The sequence below is a fragment of the Melopsittacus undulatus genome, chromosome 1, assembly GCF_012275295.1.
Source record: "Melopsittacus undulatus isolate bMelUnd1 chromosome 1, bMelUnd1.mat.Z, whole genome shotgun sequence".
Classification (NCBI taxonomy): Eukaryota; Metazoa; Chordata; class Aves; order Psittaciformes; family Psittaculidae; genus Melopsittacus; species Melopsittacus undulatus.
The window spans coordinates 100,143,799-100,165,708 of NC_047527.1; the positions used below are offsets into that span (position 1 = coordinate 100,143,799).

The 21,910-nt window shown below is 40.2% G+C and overlaps 1 protein-coding gene across 1 annotated transcript in view; it reads left to right on the top strand.

The window, feature by feature from the left end:
- Positions 1 to 21,910, top strand: part of CCDC13 (coiled-coil domain containing 13) — a 29,049-nt gene that overhangs the window by 5,419 nt on the left and 1,720 nt on the right. The window contains exons 3-13 of the mRNA XM_005150006.4: positions 1,923 to 2,065; positions 5,418 to 5,507; positions 5,779 to 5,895; positions 7,078 to 7,182; positions 8,896 to 9,060; positions 10,343 to 10,519; positions 12,175 to 12,381; positions 13,520 to 13,656; positions 15,652 to 15,735; positions 16,554 to 16,682; positions 19,163 to 19,317. Of these exons, the coding sequence (XP_005150063.3) occupies positions 1,923 to 2,065; positions 5,418 to 5,507; positions 5,779 to 5,895; positions 7,078 to 7,182; positions 8,896 to 9,060; positions 10,343 to 10,519; positions 12,175 to 12,381; positions 13,520 to 13,656; positions 15,652 to 15,735; positions 16,554 to 16,682; positions 19,163 to 19,317 (1,509 nt within the window). The remainder of the gene's footprint in view (positions 1 to 1,922; positions 2,066 to 5,417; positions 5,508 to 5,778; positions 5,896 to 7,077; positions 7,183 to 8,895; positions 9,061 to 10,342; positions 10,520 to 12,174; positions 12,382 to 13,519; positions 13,657 to 15,651; positions 15,736 to 16,553; positions 16,683 to 19,162; positions 19,318 to 21,910) is intronic.

Sequence of the window (21,910 nt, forward strand, 5' to 3'; positions counted from 1 at the left end):
GCAGAATATTGTTATTGATAATTATATGGCCCTTAAAAGAAGTATCAGGCCCTTTTGGGGTATGCAGCGATCTCTGTTCCTCACAGATCTTCTGCAAACTTGCTGTTATTGGCACAAACCCATTTATGATTCATAGACATCTTATTTTGGAAAACGTTCTGTTAATATCAAAGGGCAATGTTGCAGCTTTCTCGGCTTTGTGGTGCTAAATTCCTTATTCAGGCTCCTTTTGTCTGCGTGAATAGGGCACATGCAGGATGCTTGCTGAATGCTAAATCTGGATTCTGAAGTGTCTTGGGGGTCCTTTGAAACTTGGACTGTGCAGGCTGCATTTCCTCCACTGGGTGCCACTGTTGTTTAGGACAGCAGAGATGGTCGGGCTAGCAGAGAAGGGGTAAACCAGCCATAAGCAGACCTAAATAACATTTAAATTACACCTTAATTCTTAAAAACTGCCAGTGGCTTGCGTATATAGGAAAGATGATGAGCTGCTACTGGGTCGGGACTAGGAGCAAGATGCGCTGTTGCAGCTTCTCTGGCTGACTTGTATGCCAGCTTGCAGCAGTTTGCCCCATGCTTCTGTCTTTCCTGTCTACAGTGTGGCAAAGACTCGTCAACGTTGCTTAGGAATTAAAAGCTTTGATTAAATGTGTGCAGTGCATTTGATAACCATCACGTGGAAGCATGAGCCTGGCTTTTGGTTAGTTTATTATTTAGTGATCAATTGCAGGCATTATTTATCATGAAAACTAAGGAAAAAGCAGCTTCTAGGTAAGAAGGGGAAAACAAATCAGATAAAGGAATAAGAACAGTGGAAATGCTTTTATGTTAAAAATTATGTTAAATTTATGTTCTCTACACTTTTTTTAAGTAGTGATATAGGCACAGATTCTGTTCTCAGCTGTATTCTGCATACCCCCTTTAAAGTCTCTAGGGGTTTTATGTGACTCAGAATTCACTTTAAAGTGATCTGTCGTCCTTGTATCTCACCTCATGTCTCAAACATAATCTTCACGATGTCAGCAGAAAAGTTAATCCTTCAGAGCAGTGAAGGAGTATGAAGGAGTCAAAAAGAATGACAACAGCTGAGTTCAGTCTTCATACATCCCACCAATGTTTTGTTACTGTAGGCTCATATTCATTGCTGAGCTAGAGGTTTCCATGGACATAGTATACAATTATATTGATTTTATGCTTGTGTGAAAATTTTTCTTCACCTGTGTGATGTGTGTCACTTAACAAAAGCCAAGACACACACACTAGCCCTGAGGATTGCTGTATTCGTGACACTAATAAAACCGTCTCTGATGAGGAGATGAATGAAGTGTCTGTTTAAAAAAGCAATTAAGAGAGTAATACAGTAAAGCTCCATGTATAATCTCAAGGGATGTATAAATAGGCACAATGAAATTTCTTGAACCTTTTCCAGGACCTAACTGTAATAGTGTGCCTGACCTTTTAGGACGGATGTCTAAAAAAGTTCACACCTCTGTTTCAGCAACTCCTCCAGTAATAAACAACCAGCATAAAATAGTGTGTTGTCTTTTCCTATACACACTTTTCCTCCACAAAAAACTGATCATAACTATCCTTCACAGCAGTGAGCAGGAAGCACTTCTACCCTTTCTATGTAGTAATGTTGCTATGATCAGTGTTGTGGCCTTCTGACATGTAGCTGTTGCCGAAGTGTGAAATGTGGCTTTGCTAGCCACAGCGTGATGCTGACTCAAAGGACCAAGCAATCCAGCTGGAATCACTGGCGCCTCTTTTCCTTCTCTTGTTCATTTAAGTGCCTGGCACAGCTCTGAGAGAAATGGATTAGAAAATAAAAGTACATTGTGCACTGGACAGAGAACAAAAGCATCATCTATTCTGAATCTTCCCTGTAAGATACATCCTTTGCTTTTATGTATACTTTTCAGGGGCGTCTGGTTTAGCTGGAGATGTTGCAGCTACTAAAATAGTTGAATTAGCCAAAAAGAATCGTGAGATAACTGCTGAGGCTGAGACTGAAAAAGCCAAAGTGAAACAACTGAATAACAAAGTCAAAGAGCTGGAAAGAGAAGTGAGACATTTTTGTTGTTCCTTTTTTTGCATGCTAAAACATAGAAATCTAGCTTTTGGGATAGAGGACCTGTAGAAACTGACTTAAATTCATGTTCTCATTTTGTGTTTGCTCTTACATCCATGCTTGCTTTGAGTTCTTGTTATTTTTATCCATAATAGGAGAAAGGGGTGTGTGCCCTCAGCTGTGTTTTTACCTTTGCAGAAAGGAAGAGCTAGGAAAGCTCCTAAATCCATAAGTTTTGATGACCCAAGAATATATGAAATGGTGATTAGGAATGTGTATTTGCTGCACAGAGCCTTTTATAGCACTATGGGAATTTTTCTGATTTTATTTTTTTGTGAGGAGAAGCAAATGTCATACCATTATGTCTTACATTCCCACCTCATTAATGCCAGCTGTGAGCTGGTATTCTATTCTTTTGAGCTGTATTTGTCCATGTAATGAAAACTGCTTTCTAATACAAGTACTCCCAGAACTGAGACAGTAACAAACTAGATCACGTAAAACACCAAATCTTCATTCAGGGAAACTCATTTTTCTGGTTTAGTGTGATTTTTTCATAATGTGCTAACCTATCACAGGAATAATTTTACTCAGGTGACTGCTAAAATGAAAATTAGAGGCCCTGATGGCAGTGTTTGCTTTGTTCATTGGCTGCTACTCCTCTTCCTTACACAAAACTGGTAAAATTTTTGGTAATTTTTAGTCCTTTTTTTCTGCACTTTGCTTCCTTAGAAGCATAATTTAAATGGATCAATAATGTTTATCATGCTGACAAATGTATTCTGACTTCATCTGTCACAATCAGTTATCACAAATCATGCATTTACCTGAATTACCCCATTTACCTGAAAGTTGAAGAAATAGTAGATTAAAACTTTGAGAACACCTGCATAAATCAGAATGTTCTGGTCAAAAGCTGGCTAAGAAATGTCAGGTGTAGCTGGGGACCAACAAAATCACACAAGGGGAGCAAGCCATGAATAATTTCAAGAAAAATCAAAATAGTTATAATCCTCTACTTTCAGAAGTGTAATGATCATTATTCAAACAGAAACTTAAAGTATTGTCAGATATTGACCCAAAAGAAAGGACCACAGACATTTCAGGAAGGGAAATCAAACTGAAAGCCAACAGCAATTTTCAAGAAACAGTAATTGCTGGTCAAAGCAGAGATGGGCATGTTAAATGTGAACTAATTTGCTCTTAGACACCAACACCATCAAAATCAAAACTAAACACAGCAATCTGTCTCATCTGAGATAAAAACGACCACAGCATGAACCCCACTGAAACCATGCCCTGGTCAATGTTCTACATTTTCTCACAACCTCATTTGGAGTGGCTTTTCTCTAAACTAATGGCGACTTTCTGAGTTTGTGGATTGTGCTTGTTCAGTAGAACTGTAGGAAGATAAGGGAGCTGACAAGAAAACTGAAGAGGAACTTTTTACAAGGTCATGTAAGAATGGGATAAGGGGTAATGGCTTCAAACTGACAGAAGGGAGATTTAGATTACATATTAGGAAGTTCTTCCTGTGAGGGTGGTGAGGCCCTAGCACAGAGAAGCTGTGGCTGCCCCATCCCTGTCAGTGGTCAAGGCTGGGTTGGATGGGGCTTGGAGCAATCTGGCCTGGTGGAAGGTGACCCTGCCCATGGCAAGGGGTTGGAAATGGATGAGCTTTATGATCCCTTCCAACCCAAACCATTCCGTGAAGGAGAAGAGCTGTCACAGACAGAAACCTGCAGTGATTAATATCTCTTTAGTAGCTCTTAAGCTAAGCTGGATCACTGTCTAGACACACTTATCTTTTTCTATTGATTGTAGAAAGAGCCAGGACAACTAGAGTGCCATTCAGTTGCCCATGCATAAGTGTGAAAGTACAATCTGAGATGCCACTTAAACCTCTCAGACACCCCTGCAGGGCTATTGGATGAGACAGGACTGGCAGTACTGGGCACCCTCATATGCCTCAAATGGGACTAGGCAGCTGTGAATGGGCAACAAAACCAAGTCTTCAGCCAGTTCATGCACTTGATGTAATGTAGGAGTCTACTGTAGAGTGGGCTGAAAACTTGGGCTGATTGTGTTGGCCAGGCTCCATTCTTTATGAAGATTCCCACACTGAAAACAAGGAACATGTTCATTTGTGATTTGAATCTCATTCCCTATGCTGACTTCTAGATGCCTTAAACCCTGCAAAATGAATTGTGGTGACACAACTGCATCACAATATGTATTTTCAAGGGTTATTTTACATAATTGTTAACTCTTTGCTTGTCTGAAAACTGAAAAATATGTACATCGAAAGTGTTTTAACATGACTGTTCCCACAAATAAAATGGAAGGTGTGGCCATAGAGCAAAAAAACAAAGGGTGGTACATGTAAACAAATACTGCAGACAGATGTTTCCAGAAAACTGCCTTAGAATTTAACCTAGCAGCTGCCAACACTAGCTGAAATTTCTTATTCTCAGTCTGTTGACTAGAAGAATCAATGAACTATATAGAAGGGGTGGCCTAACTGTTGATTTACATGCAAAGAAGGGGTGACATTAGAGCTGGTACCAAGTTACACTCTGTGTTTCACCAAATGATCATTTTCATGAAGAAGCTATTCCTTAGTGCCTTTTTTTACTCAGGCAAATAATCAAGATTTTCCTCTCACCTCAAAGAATGAAGTCTTGGCCCTTTAAAGCAACATTTCCTGGCCTTTTTAGCTCCAAATTACAACACTCCTGTTCAGTAAGAAGTCTTTGCAACCTCAGCATAAGACATGGTTCAGACAAGGAGTGGCTTTATGTCTGCCTGCCTTTGCTGTGACAAGCAATAGGATATATATTCTTCTACCTTAGAGCTACCAGCTAAAGAGAAATGACCTTAACATCATTGCTAAATGTCAGCTGTATGATGATAGGTAGTCATTCCTTCTTTTACATTCCTTTGGTGAGTAGGCCTATGTGGTTTTTATTAAATATCCTGTACTGTGGTGGATTTACATGTATATAAGCACTTATTTTATGAATCTATGGTAATAAAATCCCCCAGAAGTCTCCATACTTGATAACTGATCCTGTCTCAGCAAGTCAGAGATGTTTTCACTGAATTTATTCCACAGTAAAGTAACATATTTTACTTTGGGAAGTATTTCAGGGGGAAAAAAATACTTTCCTACTGATTGTGTTTAAAACCAAGAGAAAATGAAGTTGTTGTTTGGTTATTTGGTTTTTGTTGGGTTTTTTTCTAGAGTAAATAAACATCCATGTTGTACTTTTTTGCTAATTAAGATTCCATGGAGGTATGCTCTTCACCGTGCTCACTCTATAATAACAGTGCATTTTCTTTACAGTTACAGGCAGCTGTAGAAAAAATACATTGTCTTGGTGGTGATGATGCAGGAATCAAGCAATCAACTCTGAAGATGATAGAAGGAAACTTGGTATGAGTTGTAATTGAAGAGTGGAAATCAGAAGCTGATACTTAGTTCTCTCCTATTGTGCGATCGATCCTTTTCCTATGACAAGAACATATCCCTGTTACTAGTTTGTGGCCAAATTGCTCTGTTTGTATTGCCTCTATACCCTCAAAATTAGGGAAGGCATGGGTCTGGAAAAAGAAGATTCTGTGATCCTGAGGGTTCTGTGGATCTTAATCACTTCAGGTTTTCCTTGAGGACTGTGTTCTTACCAAGTACATTCTTCTCTTCAAAGGCTGAAAGTCCAGAGGTGAAAGCAGTGCAAGAAAAATTAACTGCAGCCAACTTTAAAGTGATGGAATATCGTAATCAACTCCAGTCTGCAAAGCAGGAACTGAAGATAACCCAAAAGGTACTATTGCAGGATGCAATCTGTGTCTGGGATCCTGTGCAAGAGGTATATTCATGTGAAATCAGGAGGTTTCTTTTCTTTTGAGCTTTGATGAGTCTCCATTAAATATTCCAATGAACTGTAAAGAAGTAAAGAGAAAAAGGGTGTAGTGGTTGCATTGGAAAGATATACACATGGACACACAGATTTCATGCTCTGACACCATAGCTGGATGACTGTCTCTGTTATTTCTACTGCTATGATAGGTACAGGTTCTTCAAGGTTTGAAAATCCCAGTTGAGCAGAATAGGTTCAAAACATATGTTCAGGCACATTCCTCCTTTCCAAAACATTTAATTATGTATTTACTTTAAATGTAGGTTCAGTCCCATGGAAATCAATGGGATTAAAGACCATGCTTGAACTAAAGTATAGTTTGTTGGAGCGACATCCGGAGTAACCTTTTTGATTCATGGTGGATTTTAAAGTGTTTATGTGCTCTGTTTCCTTTGGTTTCGTTACTTTGCGTAAGAACCTGCAATGCAGATCAGAGTAGAAATATGGTCCTAAAAATAGAATTCTGCTGACCTTTTTATAAATAATTTAAATGCTCTTCATACTAACTTTAGCTCTGGTTAATGTGGCTGTGTTGGAATTGTGCAAGAGAGATTGGCTCAATTCCTGATTTGCAAGGGTGTATATTAGGACAATACTCTGTTCCTGTTTAGTTCTGGTTAAGTATTTATTATATCAAAAATAATTACATAAGTTGACAACTGTCAGTACTGGTTAGTAAACCTTGGTGATGAATCTGAAATCTTTTTTACAGAAGTAGCACAATTTGCCACACAGCTATACAGCTAGAGAGTACAATTTAACACTCTCCATAGGCAGGCAGGAAAACACAGATTCACATTTTTTAAAAAAGCAAAGAATAATACTCAAGCATATCAAAATACTGAAATACCCACCTCAACAAATAAAACTGTTCATGTTAGCCAAACTTCTCCTACCCACCAACAATATGTATTGAAATAATGATCTGGGAGAGTTTACACCACATGAGATGCTGAGTATTGGATGCAGGCCACTCTGTATAGATTGTGTTTTGTGTTTATTGCTAGAGTAAGCAGCTTTTCCATGCCTCTTCCCAACCTGTATTAAAGCCTAGCCTTCTTGTTTATGTTAATTCTTTTTTTATAGCTTTTAGCAAATGAAGTTGGTGAAGATGTGAATATTCAAAGTCTCTTGGCCAATTCTGGCAGCTGGCGTGGACGAGCCCAGCAAATTCTTGTTCTCCAAAGCAAGGTGAGTTAAGACCCTACATGGTGCCATGTAAGCTGGCTACTGGGGTGCTCTCTCTAAGTACAGGTATTACATCAATTTAAGGTAAAGATGCTGTTAGTTCTTTATTCTGTAACTCCTAACATCTATACTTGCTTATAAGGTATGTCCCAGTACAGTGTTTACTGCAACTACATGGCAGTTTTCTATGTTGAAGAAAGCAACTGTTAGAATAAAACACTTTGTGTTTACTTCTGTAATAGTTTTTAGGTATGTTTGTATGTGTCTGCACATTCATGTGTGTGTGGTGGCAGGGATGTTATATTTTAAATACATGTTGATGTGTGCAGGGTCTTTCAGGGTTCCTGCAAATTATGTTGCTTAGTCTACTGCAAACCTGAAAGCTTCCATATTTAAGCTGTGAATCTTTCACATCTATGTCAAAGGAGAGAGTTCAGTGACCTTAGAGAGTTCTGGCTGTTAAAATCCCAGGATGTTGTGAAGGTGCCTCTCTCTACTGGGTAGTGAAGGAGCCCTGTTCATTGTCTGTGCTCTGGCTTAGACACCTTCGTTCAGTGCCTAAAGTCAGATGGGAAGAATTGAGGTCAGATAAGATTTTCAAGTTGTTCCCCCAGGAACTTCAGTAAAATCTTTAACTCTTGAATCTCCTGAAGGGCACAGCCTAGCTGAAATATCAGCTTCAGACAGGGAGGCAGCTTTTTCTGCTGTTTAATTCTATGCCAACAAACTGATTTTGCACTCTGGCTGAAATTGTTAACCTCTAATTTCCCTGGAGAAAATTACATTTTCCTTCCATTAAGGTCCCCTGGATGGGATTCATGTGAAGACCATAAGTACTGTACTCTAATGTGGAAATTTCTTTCTGGGCCAGTATCCTCTAGCCCCTTTAGTAGTCAGTGGTGATCTTGTAAATACAGGCACTTGATCAAAAGCAAAGTAGGTGCATCTTATCTTAGAAGACAGTTCCAGAACAAGGCAGAGGAACTGTGCTGTAGCAGTGCCCATTTCCTTCTACTAACTGTAAAATAGATCTATAGCAAATAGCTGAGATTCTGGGCTTAGCTCACTTGATGGCACATAGGTGTTTAATTCCAGCTGAGATGCCACAGGGTGTCCTTCTGGCTTCTGATCATCTCTTCAGAGGAGCATGAATATCTTGTAGATGCTGCATCATGTATGTCTCCAGTATCCCAGGGCATCTAAACTAGTGCCAGGGCATCTAAACTAGTGCTAGGTACCCATGTTCAGCCTAGTGATCTGTGTCTTTGATTGTGGACATCCTGGATGGTGATTCTCCTAAAGACCAAGATGTTTGAATGTAGATGGGTGAGTGGGTGTTTGCTCTTTTAGAGGAGATCTAAGGTATTATTCTGTTATGCACATATGTGTTTAGTGGTATTCAAGATGCTTTGGAGTTGTCTGCCTGGCCTCCACATATGGCCCCAAGAAAGCATGTATCTCCAATGTGTCCTGAGTCTCTCGTAGGTCTGACGTTACATCTCCTCCCAGCACAGATGGCCTAGATGTCTGCGTATTTGTTAGCAGGTAACAAATTTAAATTTGAAAGAACAGACACTGCTCTGTGTTGGTTAACCATGATAATGTGAAGAAGTAATATGATGTTACTCTGAGCTCTCTTTGGTTATGTCCTCTTTGGTGCTGAACCACTGTGCTCCTGTAAAAGGCTCTGGATGTGTTGACATTATTGCCCCCTAGGTTCGAGAGCTGGAGAATCAGTTGAGTCAAAGCAAGACCAGAAAATCACTGAGCAAGGTTGATGAGGAATTGCTGGCACTTACTGATCCAAGAAAGTTATCAGCCCAAGAGAAGAACTTGCTGAAGATCCGCAGCTTAGAAAAAGAAAAGAAAGAAACTTTGGAGGTAAAACACTGTGATTTGAGAGAGTCCTGTTTGGGTGTATAGTATGTAATAACTTGCCTTACCTTACCTTCAAGTTGTATGTTATAACCCACTCAAGGATCATTTCACCCAAAACCCACCTGGTTTTTGATCTACTGGAGTAAATTCTGCCACGCTTCACAAACTGTGCAAAAGGCTTCCACACTTGATGTCTGTATTGTAGTCTTGTGTGGATAGGATTGTACATGCCTCTGCAGTACAAGATTTCATCTTCACCTCTGCTTCTGTCTTCAGCTTGGGGGCCCCAGCATAAGAAGGATATGGGCCTGTTGGATTGAGTCCAGTGGAGGCCATAAAGATGATTAGGTGCCTGGAGTATCTTTCCTATGGAGACAGGCTGAGAGAGCTGGGCTTGTTCAGCCTGGAGAAGAGAAGGCTCTGGAGAGAACTTAGAGCATCTTCCAATGAATATAAGGGTGACAAGATAGCTGGAGAAGGGCTTTTGACAAAGGCAGGTAGGGACAGGAAAAGGGAGAATGGCTTTAAACGGAGAGAGGGGAGATTTAGATTGGATATTAGGAATGAATTATTTACTGTGATGGTAGTGAGGCCCTGGCACAGGTTGCCCAGAGAAGCTGTGGCTGCCCTGTCCCTGTGTTCAAGGTCAGGTTGGACAGGGCTTGGAGCAACCTGATCTAGTGGAAGGTGTCTGGGCCCACGGCAGGGGGTTGGAACTGGATGACCTTTAAGGTCCCTTCCAACTGAAACCATTCTATGATTTACATGTTAGATGCATCTGTTTAGCCTGAAATGCGGCCACCTGACAACTGCGCTTGGTAGGTGATGTTGGAAAAGGGAGAGAGACCCTGGGTGGCAATACAGCTGGTACTGGCTTTATATTGAAGGCATATGTAGAAAGAAGCCCTGCTACAGCTGTATCCAAACTCTGTAGCATCCCTCTCACACTTTGGCCAGATGTGCATTCTTCATGTAGTATTAAACACAAACCAGGAGCACACAGAATTAGGTTTTAATACAAAATTGTCGTTTGCTTCTGGCACATACTGAGTTAACTCAGTCCACTTCCACTCCTGAACAGACAGACTTTTATTTTTTGATACAGGCAAACAGGCAACTGGTTGTAGCGTTTGTAATTTCTACTTTCTTTGGGATTATATGGAATGCCAGTGCCATTTTTTATATTCTTCCAGGACATATGTGATTCCTCTAGCTCATCAGAGCACCTGGGGCTTGGTGATAGGCTATAACTGTCATTTCCTATGATGTGTTTTCATCACTGCAGAAACTCACTGGGGAATATGATGCTCTCAAAAAGAGTCATGAGGAAGTGAAAAAAAACCTTGATGCATCAAAAGCCAGGAACAAAGTACTGAGCAGTGAAGTGAAAACCCTGAAGGGACAGATTGTAATCCTGTTGGAGAAAGGAAAACACGACAATGAGCTCATAGACGCCTTACTGGTATGGTCTGACTATTACTCTTGGTCCCAGCCCCTGCATAGCAGCCTTCTTTCTATAAGTGATGAAACATGATGTCATTTAATGACACAATGACACAGACAACCTTAGGGCGTACGGGAGCCTGATGAATCAAACTGTGACAGCCAGAGGTTTCCTAGGCAGCTAAAGCACTTTTGTGTTTTTGGATCAGATCATGTAAAGGCTGCAAGACACCACCAGGCGTGACACAGTTGCAGTGAAGTGGCTCTAAGCTGCAAGTATTGGAAGAAACATTTTGCAGAAGCAGGATTGAAATAGGGTTGTCTAGTATGTAGAGGAAAAGCTTCATTCTTGGCCCATGAAGCTGGACAGTATTCTCTGTTCTGCTTTCAGCTTCATTAGTAGGTTTGGTTTTTTTTTCTTAGAATGACTGCAATTTTGCACTTTCATTTGTTGTATTACACAACCCAAAACACACAAGCTAAGCCATGAGTGCTAACCCATATGCACATTTGCTTGCAGTAGCTGGAGATGAGATTTGACCTCTTCAAGAGTATTAGCAGAGACTCAAGATGCAGTTATACTGAAATAAATAGCTGCTTGTCATGGTCTTGCAAGAGCTTTTGTCCTGCTGTGGTTCTAAGTAGTCTTCCCCAATTTCAATAATTAAAATATATATATATATATATATAATATGCTGCTTTTTAGTAGGGTTAACTCTGCGTTTCTTGATCCAACTCCTCATAAGTTTCAAATCACATTTCCTTGCTTCTTGAGGTTTTAGCTAAGACATGCTTATGACTGAGCTGACATTCACCTTTCTGCACACCAGGCAACCATGGGGAGTGTGGGTACTGACCAGCACATTAGGCAGATTACAGAGGGGTCAAATAACAGTTGCCACTTTTGCCAAGTCTTAGTGTCTCACTAAAAATATTACAGAAAGACGCAAGTTTACTTGGGAAGGAATGGTTAAAATGTTTTATGCCTTACATCAAAGAAGCACCTTGCTTGCAGTTTGTTGGCCTGACAGAACCAACTGTCTGACAAGTATTAGATTTGTCAGTGTGAGAAAAACTCCAAAAGCCACTGATTAAACAGCCTAGTGTTATAGCTGTCATCTCATACTACCCTTATCTTTTAATGTTGCTCACACAATCTGATCATGTTCTAATTTCATGAAAAGCACATTGAAATCCTTACTTTTATCTACTTTATGAAAACAAATGACCTTCATTGTCAAAGGCCAGCCTTTCTTGCTTTGTTTTCTGCTACACTGAGTAGCAAAGCTGCCAGCAAACTGAATCTCCCAGTTGCTTAGGTCTTTTCTACTATCACTGTCCAGTCACTAAAGTCTTGATATGACCAGCAGGAGCCAATGGATATGGACTGTCCTTACCGAGCCACATGTGTCTGGGCATTGCAAGTAGATGTGCTGTGCAGTTGTTTCAACAGATAAATGCTGATGCAGTGATCTCATGCTTAAAACATAACAGACTCTTGGAGTACCACTAGTGATATCAGTGTGCTTACACCAAGGAATGGGTTTGGCAGAGTAGAGTCTTGCCCTAGCATTTATAAACGTATCTGACTTGGAGGGTGTAAAACACAGAGGGAGTCTTAATAATCATTGTGTATAAAAGTGAAGACCTCACTCATTGTTTTTGTTTTATCAGACCCAGCAGAAGCAAATGCAGGAGATCTTAAAGCACCTGAGCCATCAGGATGAGGAGAACAAGGAGTCCAAGCACATGCTAGGGCAGAACTTGAACAGTGAGGTTCAAAAACAAAACTGCCTTATAGAGCAGCTCAGAAAGGTGGTGGCTGAACGAGAAGGAATGGTTAAAGAGCTGGAAGAGGAGATTGGGCAACTCACTCTTCAGGTAGACAGAAGAAATTAACTGGTGGAGCATGCTCTGTAATCATTTTAGATCTGCTCTCTCACTTCCTTCTCCCTTGTTATTTGAGTTGGCTGCCAGCTTGAGCCATTAATACCTGTCTTACTGACAGTCTGTCCTCTTGGAATGAGACAGGAATTTTCTCTTGTAACTATTAAATTTCTTTCCTGTACATAAGTTTTCTTCAAGCTGTTTAAGCAGCAGAAAACAGAAATATCAACCACATCCACTTGTGGCTCCATGTCAAGAATGTCACACAGCTGACAGCAAGGGTTGGGCTGCAATGGGGACTTCTCAGTATTGAGCATCCTTGACTGCTGAAGGAAGCGAGCAAACAAACATAAGTGAGGCTGACGTCAGCAGGCTACCACGGTACCTGCCATGGTACCCATCTACAATCCTTTATGGTGTGATGGGGCCCCTAGTAAGTTATTCTCATCTCCCACTGTAAAACACTTCCAAAATTTCCTTTCCTTCAGATCTCTAATTTATGGATATGAGTCTGATGAGCCTCAAGCATATGGAAATTCCATTGTAAGGATGAAAGAATTGGGAGGTTGGCTCCTTATAAACTAGCGTGTTAAAAATGTTTTAAACTTTTATGATTTAGTGTTGCAAACTGACAGAGGCAAGATGGCACTATTGCCAGAGCACAGGCACAGGAGTTGAGAGGAAGTCCACTGACCTTGCAAAGGCTTTTTTCTTACTGTCAGATTTTGTTAAGAGTATTTAGCAGTCAATTCCTGTTGATATAAAACCCTCATAGGGTTATGGTGAGATTGTGGATCTATCAGATACCTGAGTAATGGGGGCTAGAGCATTGAACCCAAAGTCAAACCTGGGTTAGGGACACAAACCAACTGTGCTGGCAGTTGTAGTGGTGGTGCTGCTCTGTGAGTTCTTTAGTCCTCTAGACTGTGTGCACCCTATGATTTCACATGCAACTTGCTTTGTTTTCATCCTGCAATGGATAGAAACTAAAGGAAACTTTCTGAGGAGGTCCTGTAAATCAAAAGTTCTGGCATGCTTGTAGCAATAATTATAAGCTGCTGATGAATCATTAAGGCAGCTATTTTTCTTTGAACTGTGTAATCAGTTTTATAACCTGCTCCAACATTAACAGTTGAAATCTACCTATGAAGGGGACAGTTCGGGAGCTGCTGAACCACCACCTTCTGAGTCCTCAGAATATGCAGGTTCTACACTGCTTAAGCCTGTGGCATCAGGCAGCAATCAGGTTGGAAGGATTGGATCTACTCGGTAAGAAGACCCTAATGTCAATGTTTACAACTCCTGTGAGTTATTCAGAAGCATGGTTTCCCCAAGCAACTGTACAAAACCACAAATGCTATGTGCCAGCTTGTTTGCAGTACATGGGAATCTCTAATCACATTATCTCCTGGATTTTCATCCTGGAACAGAGAAGGATCTACAGACTTGCAGACATTACTACATTTGGCATGATGGTAGTGCAGCTGATTCTCCTTCTGCAGCTCAGATAATGTTCATGTGGTTAGCTTAAGTGCCTGTGATTCTTCTCTCTTATGAGAAACGGGGTTTCTAACGAGGAAGACTTCTGAAAGCAGGGTGGCGAATTAATGCAAAATGCCATTTTATGTAAGCACTAAATCACTGGCTCATTATTTAAATCAGTAAATACACTGGGAATACGATTTACTTGCAGAAATGTTGAAAACACACCGCATCATTTGTTCTTAACAAACACCCTTTTAAAAACCTCATTGAAGACCATGTAAATTACACTAACCTTAATGCAGCAGTATATCCAATTTTTGTTTACACTGATGTGGCTCTGTGTCACTCTGTTTGTGTAAAGGGACCATAATACCAAAGCAAGTTGTATCCTTTCCTTTTAAAATGCTGGGTTTGATGCTAAAGAGTTCATGGTCTAATTGATGATGGAAATTTGAGAATGGTCTTCTGAGAAAGGAGGAAATTTTTCATCAAGTTAAAGTTGCAACTGATTTGTTCTATGCATTTTTAACTTGCCTACCATATTACTTTAGACACTGAACGTGGTTTTAAAAATGACAGATGTGTCCCTGTCGATCAGCATTAGAGCATCACTATGAGATTTAAGAAAAGTTCTCACTGTTTTTGAGTTACAGTTAAGAGATCCTTTATTTGAAAGTTTCTGCATCTCCGTTGTTATATCTTTCTGACTGACTATTCTCCCACTTCTAACTCTGCAGAAGTTGTGCTCTCAAACAGTAAATCATATGATCATGCAATGGTTTTGGTTGAAAGGGACCTTAAAGCTCATCCAGTTCCTACCCTGCTGCCACAGGCAGGGACACCTTCCACTAGACCAGGTTGCTCAAAGCTCCATCCAACCTGGCCTTGAACACTGCCAAGGACAGGGCAGCCACAGTTTCCCTGGGCAAACTGTGCTGGTGTCTTACCACTCTCATAGTCAAGAACTTTTTCCGAAGATCTCATCTAAATCTTCCCTCTGTCAGTTTGAGTCTATTTCCCCTTGTCCTGTCCCTTGTCAAAAGCCCCTCCCCAGCTTTCTTGTCAGCCTCTGTAGGCACTGGAAGCTGCTTTGAGGTGTCTCCAGAGCCTTCTTCAGGCTGAACAAGCTCAGCTCTCTCAGCCTCTCTACATATGAGAGGTGCTCCAGCACTGTCTTTGTAGCCTCCTGTGGGCTTGATTTAGATAAAAAACTATATTTTATCCACTTTTTCACTTCACATATCTGCTGAGATTAAGCAGGAAAGCAAGCAGGAAAATTAGGTTGGGTAATGGCTTTGAAGAAGCCACTAAGTGCAAGCATAAATTATTGCTTGTATATGTGGCTACCATAGCTGTGTCATGAAAATAGCTGACATGTAAGGTGGGCAATGAATGAGTCTGGAAATTGCAAGACATGTTAATAGTTCGGTCAGCAGGCCTCACTCATTCCATTAATTTTAATATGCTTATGAACTCTCTATTCCATTTTACTTTAGTGAATCATCTTTTCCTATCAGGAAAGATGAAATGAAAAATGCTATAAATAGGAACTAAAGCTCCTTGGAGATGTCAAAGTAAAAATCTACATTTTTAGACTGGGCCACTTCTGTCATTACCAACCTTAACTTGATTTTAGGATTAACCACTCCTGACTTAGGAGGCTCTGGAAATCTTTTCCCTACAAGGCGACAATAAATACAGACATTGCAAAATGACTAGAGTTCTTGGAAGACTGTCTTCTGCAGAGTTTAGGGACTAATACAACTTTCTTCCTCTCAGCACAGTGTCCAAGATGGGCCATACACTTGTAGAGTCAGCAGCTACTAAGCCTTTCCATCTCAGCAATAACATCACACCTGGAAGGTATGTATATATACTTCATAATAAACAAGGGGAGGTTTCCTGCCACACTCCACAAGCTGCTGGTCTTATTCTTGTGTGCCTTGTTTCTGTAACAAACAGCTTCTTTCACCATCCTTTCTACTGGATAGTGCCAAAGACCTCTGACACAGGCTTTAGTATCTTCTTGCTATCTTAATTTTTTTAATTGACTGCTAGCTTTATGCTCCATAAATCCCATGTTTCCCTTTTCACCTCCAACCACCAAGATTTCTCATGCTTTTTGCTCTCAAGGAGATATTCCTGAATACTACTCCTATGTGGAGAGGTCAGAGAAGTAATGAAGTACATGAAAATGGGATACATGGGAGAACTGCCTCTTCCTTTCATCACATATCAGGCATAAGAACGGCCATTGTACTAATGCTGCCTGAAGCCTTTCAGCAGGAGAAAATCAATACCATGCCATTTAACAGCTTAGCTAGCACTTTAGAGAATCCACATATGGGCTTCTTTTACTTTGGCAGTAGCAATGGGAGGAGAGTCAGTGATAGTGAATTGATAGGAGGTGGAAGTGTGTTTCCAGAGGTAATGGGAGAGAAAGCATCCTTGTGAAGGAAAAGACCTTTCTAGTGAAACTCACGGTAGCTTTATTTTCAAGTATTTGTTCCATTTATTGCAGTACAGAGATTGGTGCTGGGGGGAGGTAGTGAGCCTGGCTCTCCATTCTGGTGTAGTTTTCAGACAAGTGTATTTTGATATGTTTTTCAAATCCCGTCTTCGTTTCATTTCTTTCATTTTTGAAATGGGAAACAGACTCTCTGTGCTTCTGCTGCTTTTAGGCTTGCTGGCACTAACAGCCTAGATTTGAAAGTGCTGCAGACACAGATCACAGAGCACAAGGCTCTATGCCAGGCTGCTGAAGTGGAAAGAGACAGGCTCCTGGAACTGGTCACTGTGCTGCAGAAAAGGTAGTGGCTGATTCTGCCAGTATCCTTTGTGGGATGCTGCGATTAAGGAGTGCTTGAGATGTGTGAGAACTTATAGCCTGCAGTACAGTACGCCATGAGCTGCCAGTGTGATCTGTTCCTTAAACAGGGGCTTTTAAATTTGTTCTACTCAATTTCCCTGCCTAGTTGATGGTTCACTTTTTTTATTATTATTCTTTTAGAACAAAGAGCCAAAAAAAGGAGTCATCTTCAAGCTTGCTGCACCTAGATGAAATTAGAATGGGTGTATTTACATATGTGTGGTGTTATTTAGGCAGCAATGTTACTCATCAGTAGTAAATACTGTAATTATAGTTGTAATCTAACTTCTGTTCCAAAAGCTTTTCACGTTCTTTTAAGTTGAACTGTATCCTCTTCTAAATGAATTTATTCTGCTTTATCTGAAACATAGCTGTGATTTTTTTTTTACCCTTTCCTATTATTCAATTCAATTTAAGATGATGTTAAAAGCTAACTATGTTTTAAGGGGACAGGAAAAGTGAAGTCCTTTCTCTTTGGACACCTTTCAGTTACTGCTTTTTGTTTGGTTGGTTTGGGGGCTTTTTCCTGGTTAGAGAATGTGCATTGTTTGATTCCCAAATCTATATTCCAACTTGTAGGAAGATACACTTTTATCTATGTGCTTTTGAATACAATAGGCACTATTTGCTTACTTTATTTTACAATAGTTATAATTTCTCACTTGTCCAGCTTTTGTCCTGTACAATTAATTGCAGTCAGAAAAAATGCATCTTTTTTATAACTGTTATAAAGGTGCTTTTAAGAGCTAAATCATGGAAATACACACTGGGAGAATCTTACTTTTCTTTGTAAGCTCAGTGATTTTAATATAGCTATGCAATTAGATAAGGATGGAGGTGTGAGTGATAGCTAAAATGAGGACATCATGAATATAGGATAATGAAGAACACGGAGCCAATGAAATGCACAGTTGCTTGTAAAATGTACCATAGACTGATGATTCAGCAGCTCCAGTTATTACACATATATCAAGAGCTCCTGCAGGTAAAGTAAATTTTGTGAGACTGTGCAATAACTCTCAGAAAACCTCAGGATAATATAGCATCCAGTCGTATTTCAACATGTGTATATGTAAAAAAAAAAAATCAGGCATTCTTCCACTTCCCTGTTGGAGTGTGGGTCAGCAAAGCTCAAGTAACGTCAAGAGAAGAGTGCTGGGAATGGTTACATGAGTGGGATTTTTTGTACAGCAGCTGCCAGGATTTAGGACTGTGTTCTACAGTCACTTACTGTGGAGCAGAATATACTTTCAGAAGATACTGTGTGGTAAACGGTTTGTAGGATTGGGCCCTGCTGGGGAAAGAGCGAGAGCTGGAGGAACATTTTAATTGAAGTTACTAATATATGGCAAAAGATTTCATTAAAAAAAATACTAGTCTTGTCATTTTTCCTCCACTGTTTGTCTAATGTGGATGCCAGGGGAACACCTGGTCAAATGAAAGTTGAGTAAATTCAGAACCACTGAGAGAAATATAATTTCTCATAGCATGTCACCAGCCTAGAAATTCACTGCCACAGGAGGTCAGAGTCTTGCCTGTAGCTAGATTTTTAAGGCAGTGATATAATTTTATTATAGTTGTAATAGTTTTTTAGTTATGCCAGCTAGAAGGGAAATAAGACTAATCAGGTCTCCTGATACAGAGAGTAATCAGCTATCACCTTTGGGGTCAAGAAGGAAATTCTTTATTCTGCACTATCCAACATGGTGAGTGAATTCAGGTTTCTCTCTAGCTTTAAACTCCTCTAAATTATTTGGTGTCAGGCACTGCCCCACACGAGATGCATCACTGACTCTATCTGTGGGCACGCATCAAATTTCTGTAGTTAATATTCTAAGATACTGTGAAGGGTGAATAGAGAGTCGATTTGCTCTTCTGTATTGCACTGTGGAATGAACCATCAGTTTCTTTTCCAGTCACTTCTTTCCAGGATAGTATCTAATGGCCAAGTTTATTAAAAGCAACATCAAGTTTCTTTTCTTGCTTGCAGATAACTGACGCAAAACAGCTAACTGACACTGATTTTATAAACCTTTTTCCTTCCAAATTTTCCCAGTTTTTTTTTTAAATGCAGTTTATTATTCTTGTAATAAAAGATTTTTCCTCTGCAATCTGCAGCTTGCCTGCTCATCTGAGTCGTAAAATCACACGAGTAGCCTGTGTTAAGGGATTTAGGCAACCTCCATTAACAAACCCATTATTTCCAACTGTGTACTCATTAGTTAATTCTGTTTTACAAATTTGGAGGATGTCATCTGGAACAATTTCATTGGGATTTCTGGCTTTGGATGCATGAAAAATTCTCTTTTTTCCTCTGTTGGGAGCTGTGCAGCATGAAGCAGGATTCAGTATCAAGACTGACTGATCCTTAATAGTCATGACATAAATAAGCTGAACTACCCTTTTTTTTTTGCCTGTCAGGGTGGAGGAAAGCAGTAATAAAATCTTGGCAGCTGAGAAGAGTCTTCAGGAAGAGCGGCGGCGATGTGTCATCTTGGAACAGCAGCTTGAAAAACTGCAAATGGATGCAGGGAAAGGCACAAGTGAACAGAAATCTCCCATGAGGAGCAAAACAGGTAGAGTGGAGCATTTGTCCCTCATCCTACCTTTACGGTTAATAGCAACAGCATTTGGACATTCATCTGTCAAACCTACACAAATGCTTGACCTTACACGTGGTGAGTTGGACCTACCCAGTCCAGTGGAGCAATACAGGATGTAAAATCCTGACCCCCACTTTATTCACGAGGATTTTGTCACAGATTTAAGTGGGATCAGGATTTTTGCAATACGTTGTTTTCATGGAATTACAGCCTACAGAAAAATGCTTGACACTGCTTCATGTTGCAACCATGCCCACTGCTGTGCTCCCCCTACACTTCTGCCCGAGAGATTAATCTGAAGGTTAAGAGCAGAATTAAAGGACGCATCCCAATTTAAGGCCTGTCAGTGTCTATGAAAAACTATTGCTGGTGATGAAGTAATTAGATCTGGTGTAATTTATTATCCCATGAACATGATAATCTCCTGCTATAAATATGAATGCCTCACTAGCATAGTTAAAGGAGGGGAATTCATGGTGGATGTTAAATTTCTATTTCCTCGATCAGATCCTTTTATTGCTTAAGGACTTGGATTCTATAAAGTGTCTAAACCAATAAAATGGCACATATTCTTAAGGAAACTTTTCCAGTCGTTTTCCTTTTTATGTGTATTTTCATAAAGTAAAAAGACTTTAAGTGCCTTTAGATGAACAGTAGGGACAGGAATTTCAGTTTGGCAAATGCTGGGGTGGTGTCAGGTTGAGTTGGGGTGACTAGAGAGATCACAAGCCTCATCAAAGACCCTGTATGAGGTCTTGGACCGTAGGGGGACTGCCCTGCAGCTCAGCAGATGGATGGTATGGCTTTCCATCATTACTCTGTACAGTGCTACAGTGTGTATACTAAGCTACCTCATCAGCTTCTTAGAGCTGCTCTGTACTGAGAGTGCTAACCTGTATGAGCAGTCACCTCCTTTTCCACCCACACTTGGGTCTTGTTTCTCCTTAGGTATGGGTCAGACTGAGGTAACAAACACTGTTGTAACTGCATTGCATCAAACCTACTGCTCTCTGTAAAATATGGGTCTGTTCCTTGGAGTAGAACTGTTGTGTCCTTAGCAAGGGCTTCAGCCAACATTGACTCATCCCCATGTGTTTTTCTGCGAGCACTGATTTTTAGAGCTGTCTTACATATATTAACTGAGAGCCTGACAGGAGAAAATGTAGTGCAGAGAAACTTAGATCCTAATAGAAACCTAGAGTTTAGAAACAAAGTGCTACAGCCTTTAGGATATACGACATTCATCTTGATGAGAGAGCAGTGCTGACACTCACAGAAGTGGTATCATGGGATGCCCTTTGTGATTCCTGGGAGGGTTTGGAGGTGAGAGGCTTGGGAGCCCTCGTAGGGTTCTGCAAACACCCAGAGGAAGAAATCAGGGGGTCTGTAGGGACAGGTACTATCAAGATAAGAGCTGTGGGAATGCAGTTCTCAATGGTACACTTTTAATGACTCTGTGCCTTAAACAGTATGGTCTTAAACATTTTGGTGCTGTCTTCTAGAGGAGAATTTAACTAATTTTTGAGTGTTCAGATTTTAATACAACCTGGCAGTGTAAAGTGTTGATGTGTTGTTCTGTTATCACGCATGTGCTCCACCTACATTTGCCTTGCACTCTCAAAGAGATACAGCAATAAACTCTCCAGGTCGTGAGCTATTTTGGGCAAGTTGTGCTGTAGTAGCACTTTGGTAACTCATCCTCTGTGTAGATTGGTATTTAATAGCTGGAGGAAACAGGCTATTCTTTACCAGTGTGACAGGTTCCTTCTTACTAAATATTTTGTTTGTTAGTCTTGTCTGCTTAAGGACCAAAAGCCAATGTAGAAAAGGAATGGCAGTAAGACCAATACAAAGAAATCCTCTTTAAGTCCATGATGGGTAGGTAACAATTTATTTCACCACCCATCTTTTGAAAAGAGCTCAGCCCCTTGCAATGTGCCAAAACTCTGGAGTTTCTACAAGAACTGAGTATGCAAGCCCATAATACACCTCTTCAGCATAGCATGAAGGCTATCTAAATGCTTTCATGCCAGATAGTTGTGGAAATGTGAAGCAATGAAAAGCTTGAATATAAAATAGAGACTAGAGAACCCACTAATTGACATAATATTTTCTTTCTGAAAGTGCAAAATTGGAGAGAGCTGATCTAATGGCTAATCTAATGTTTCTAATCTCTTCAATTCAAGGGAAGTCAGTAATGGTGCTGAGTCGCTAGACACAACCAGTTATGTTTTAAAATTACTTATGCTTTTCATTTTTCTGTGGGTTTTTTTTTCTGTTTTATCCAAATTTCAAATTAGCAAAAAATAATCCCAGATGAGAATAAGAAAGTAACAGCAGGTTTTCCTCAGTTCTGTAAAACACAGCCTCAATATTGAAAGCATTTCTTGGTTATACAGCATAGCCTTTTTCTTCTCATATGTTTAATCAGATTTCAGTACTCTCTGACCAGATATTTTAGATACTCCACATGAGAAGTATTTAGTGCTTTAGTACCATTTACTCAACTGGTTCAGCCATGTGTCTACAGCAGAGACTACCCTCCAGTGTTGGAATAAGTTCAGCA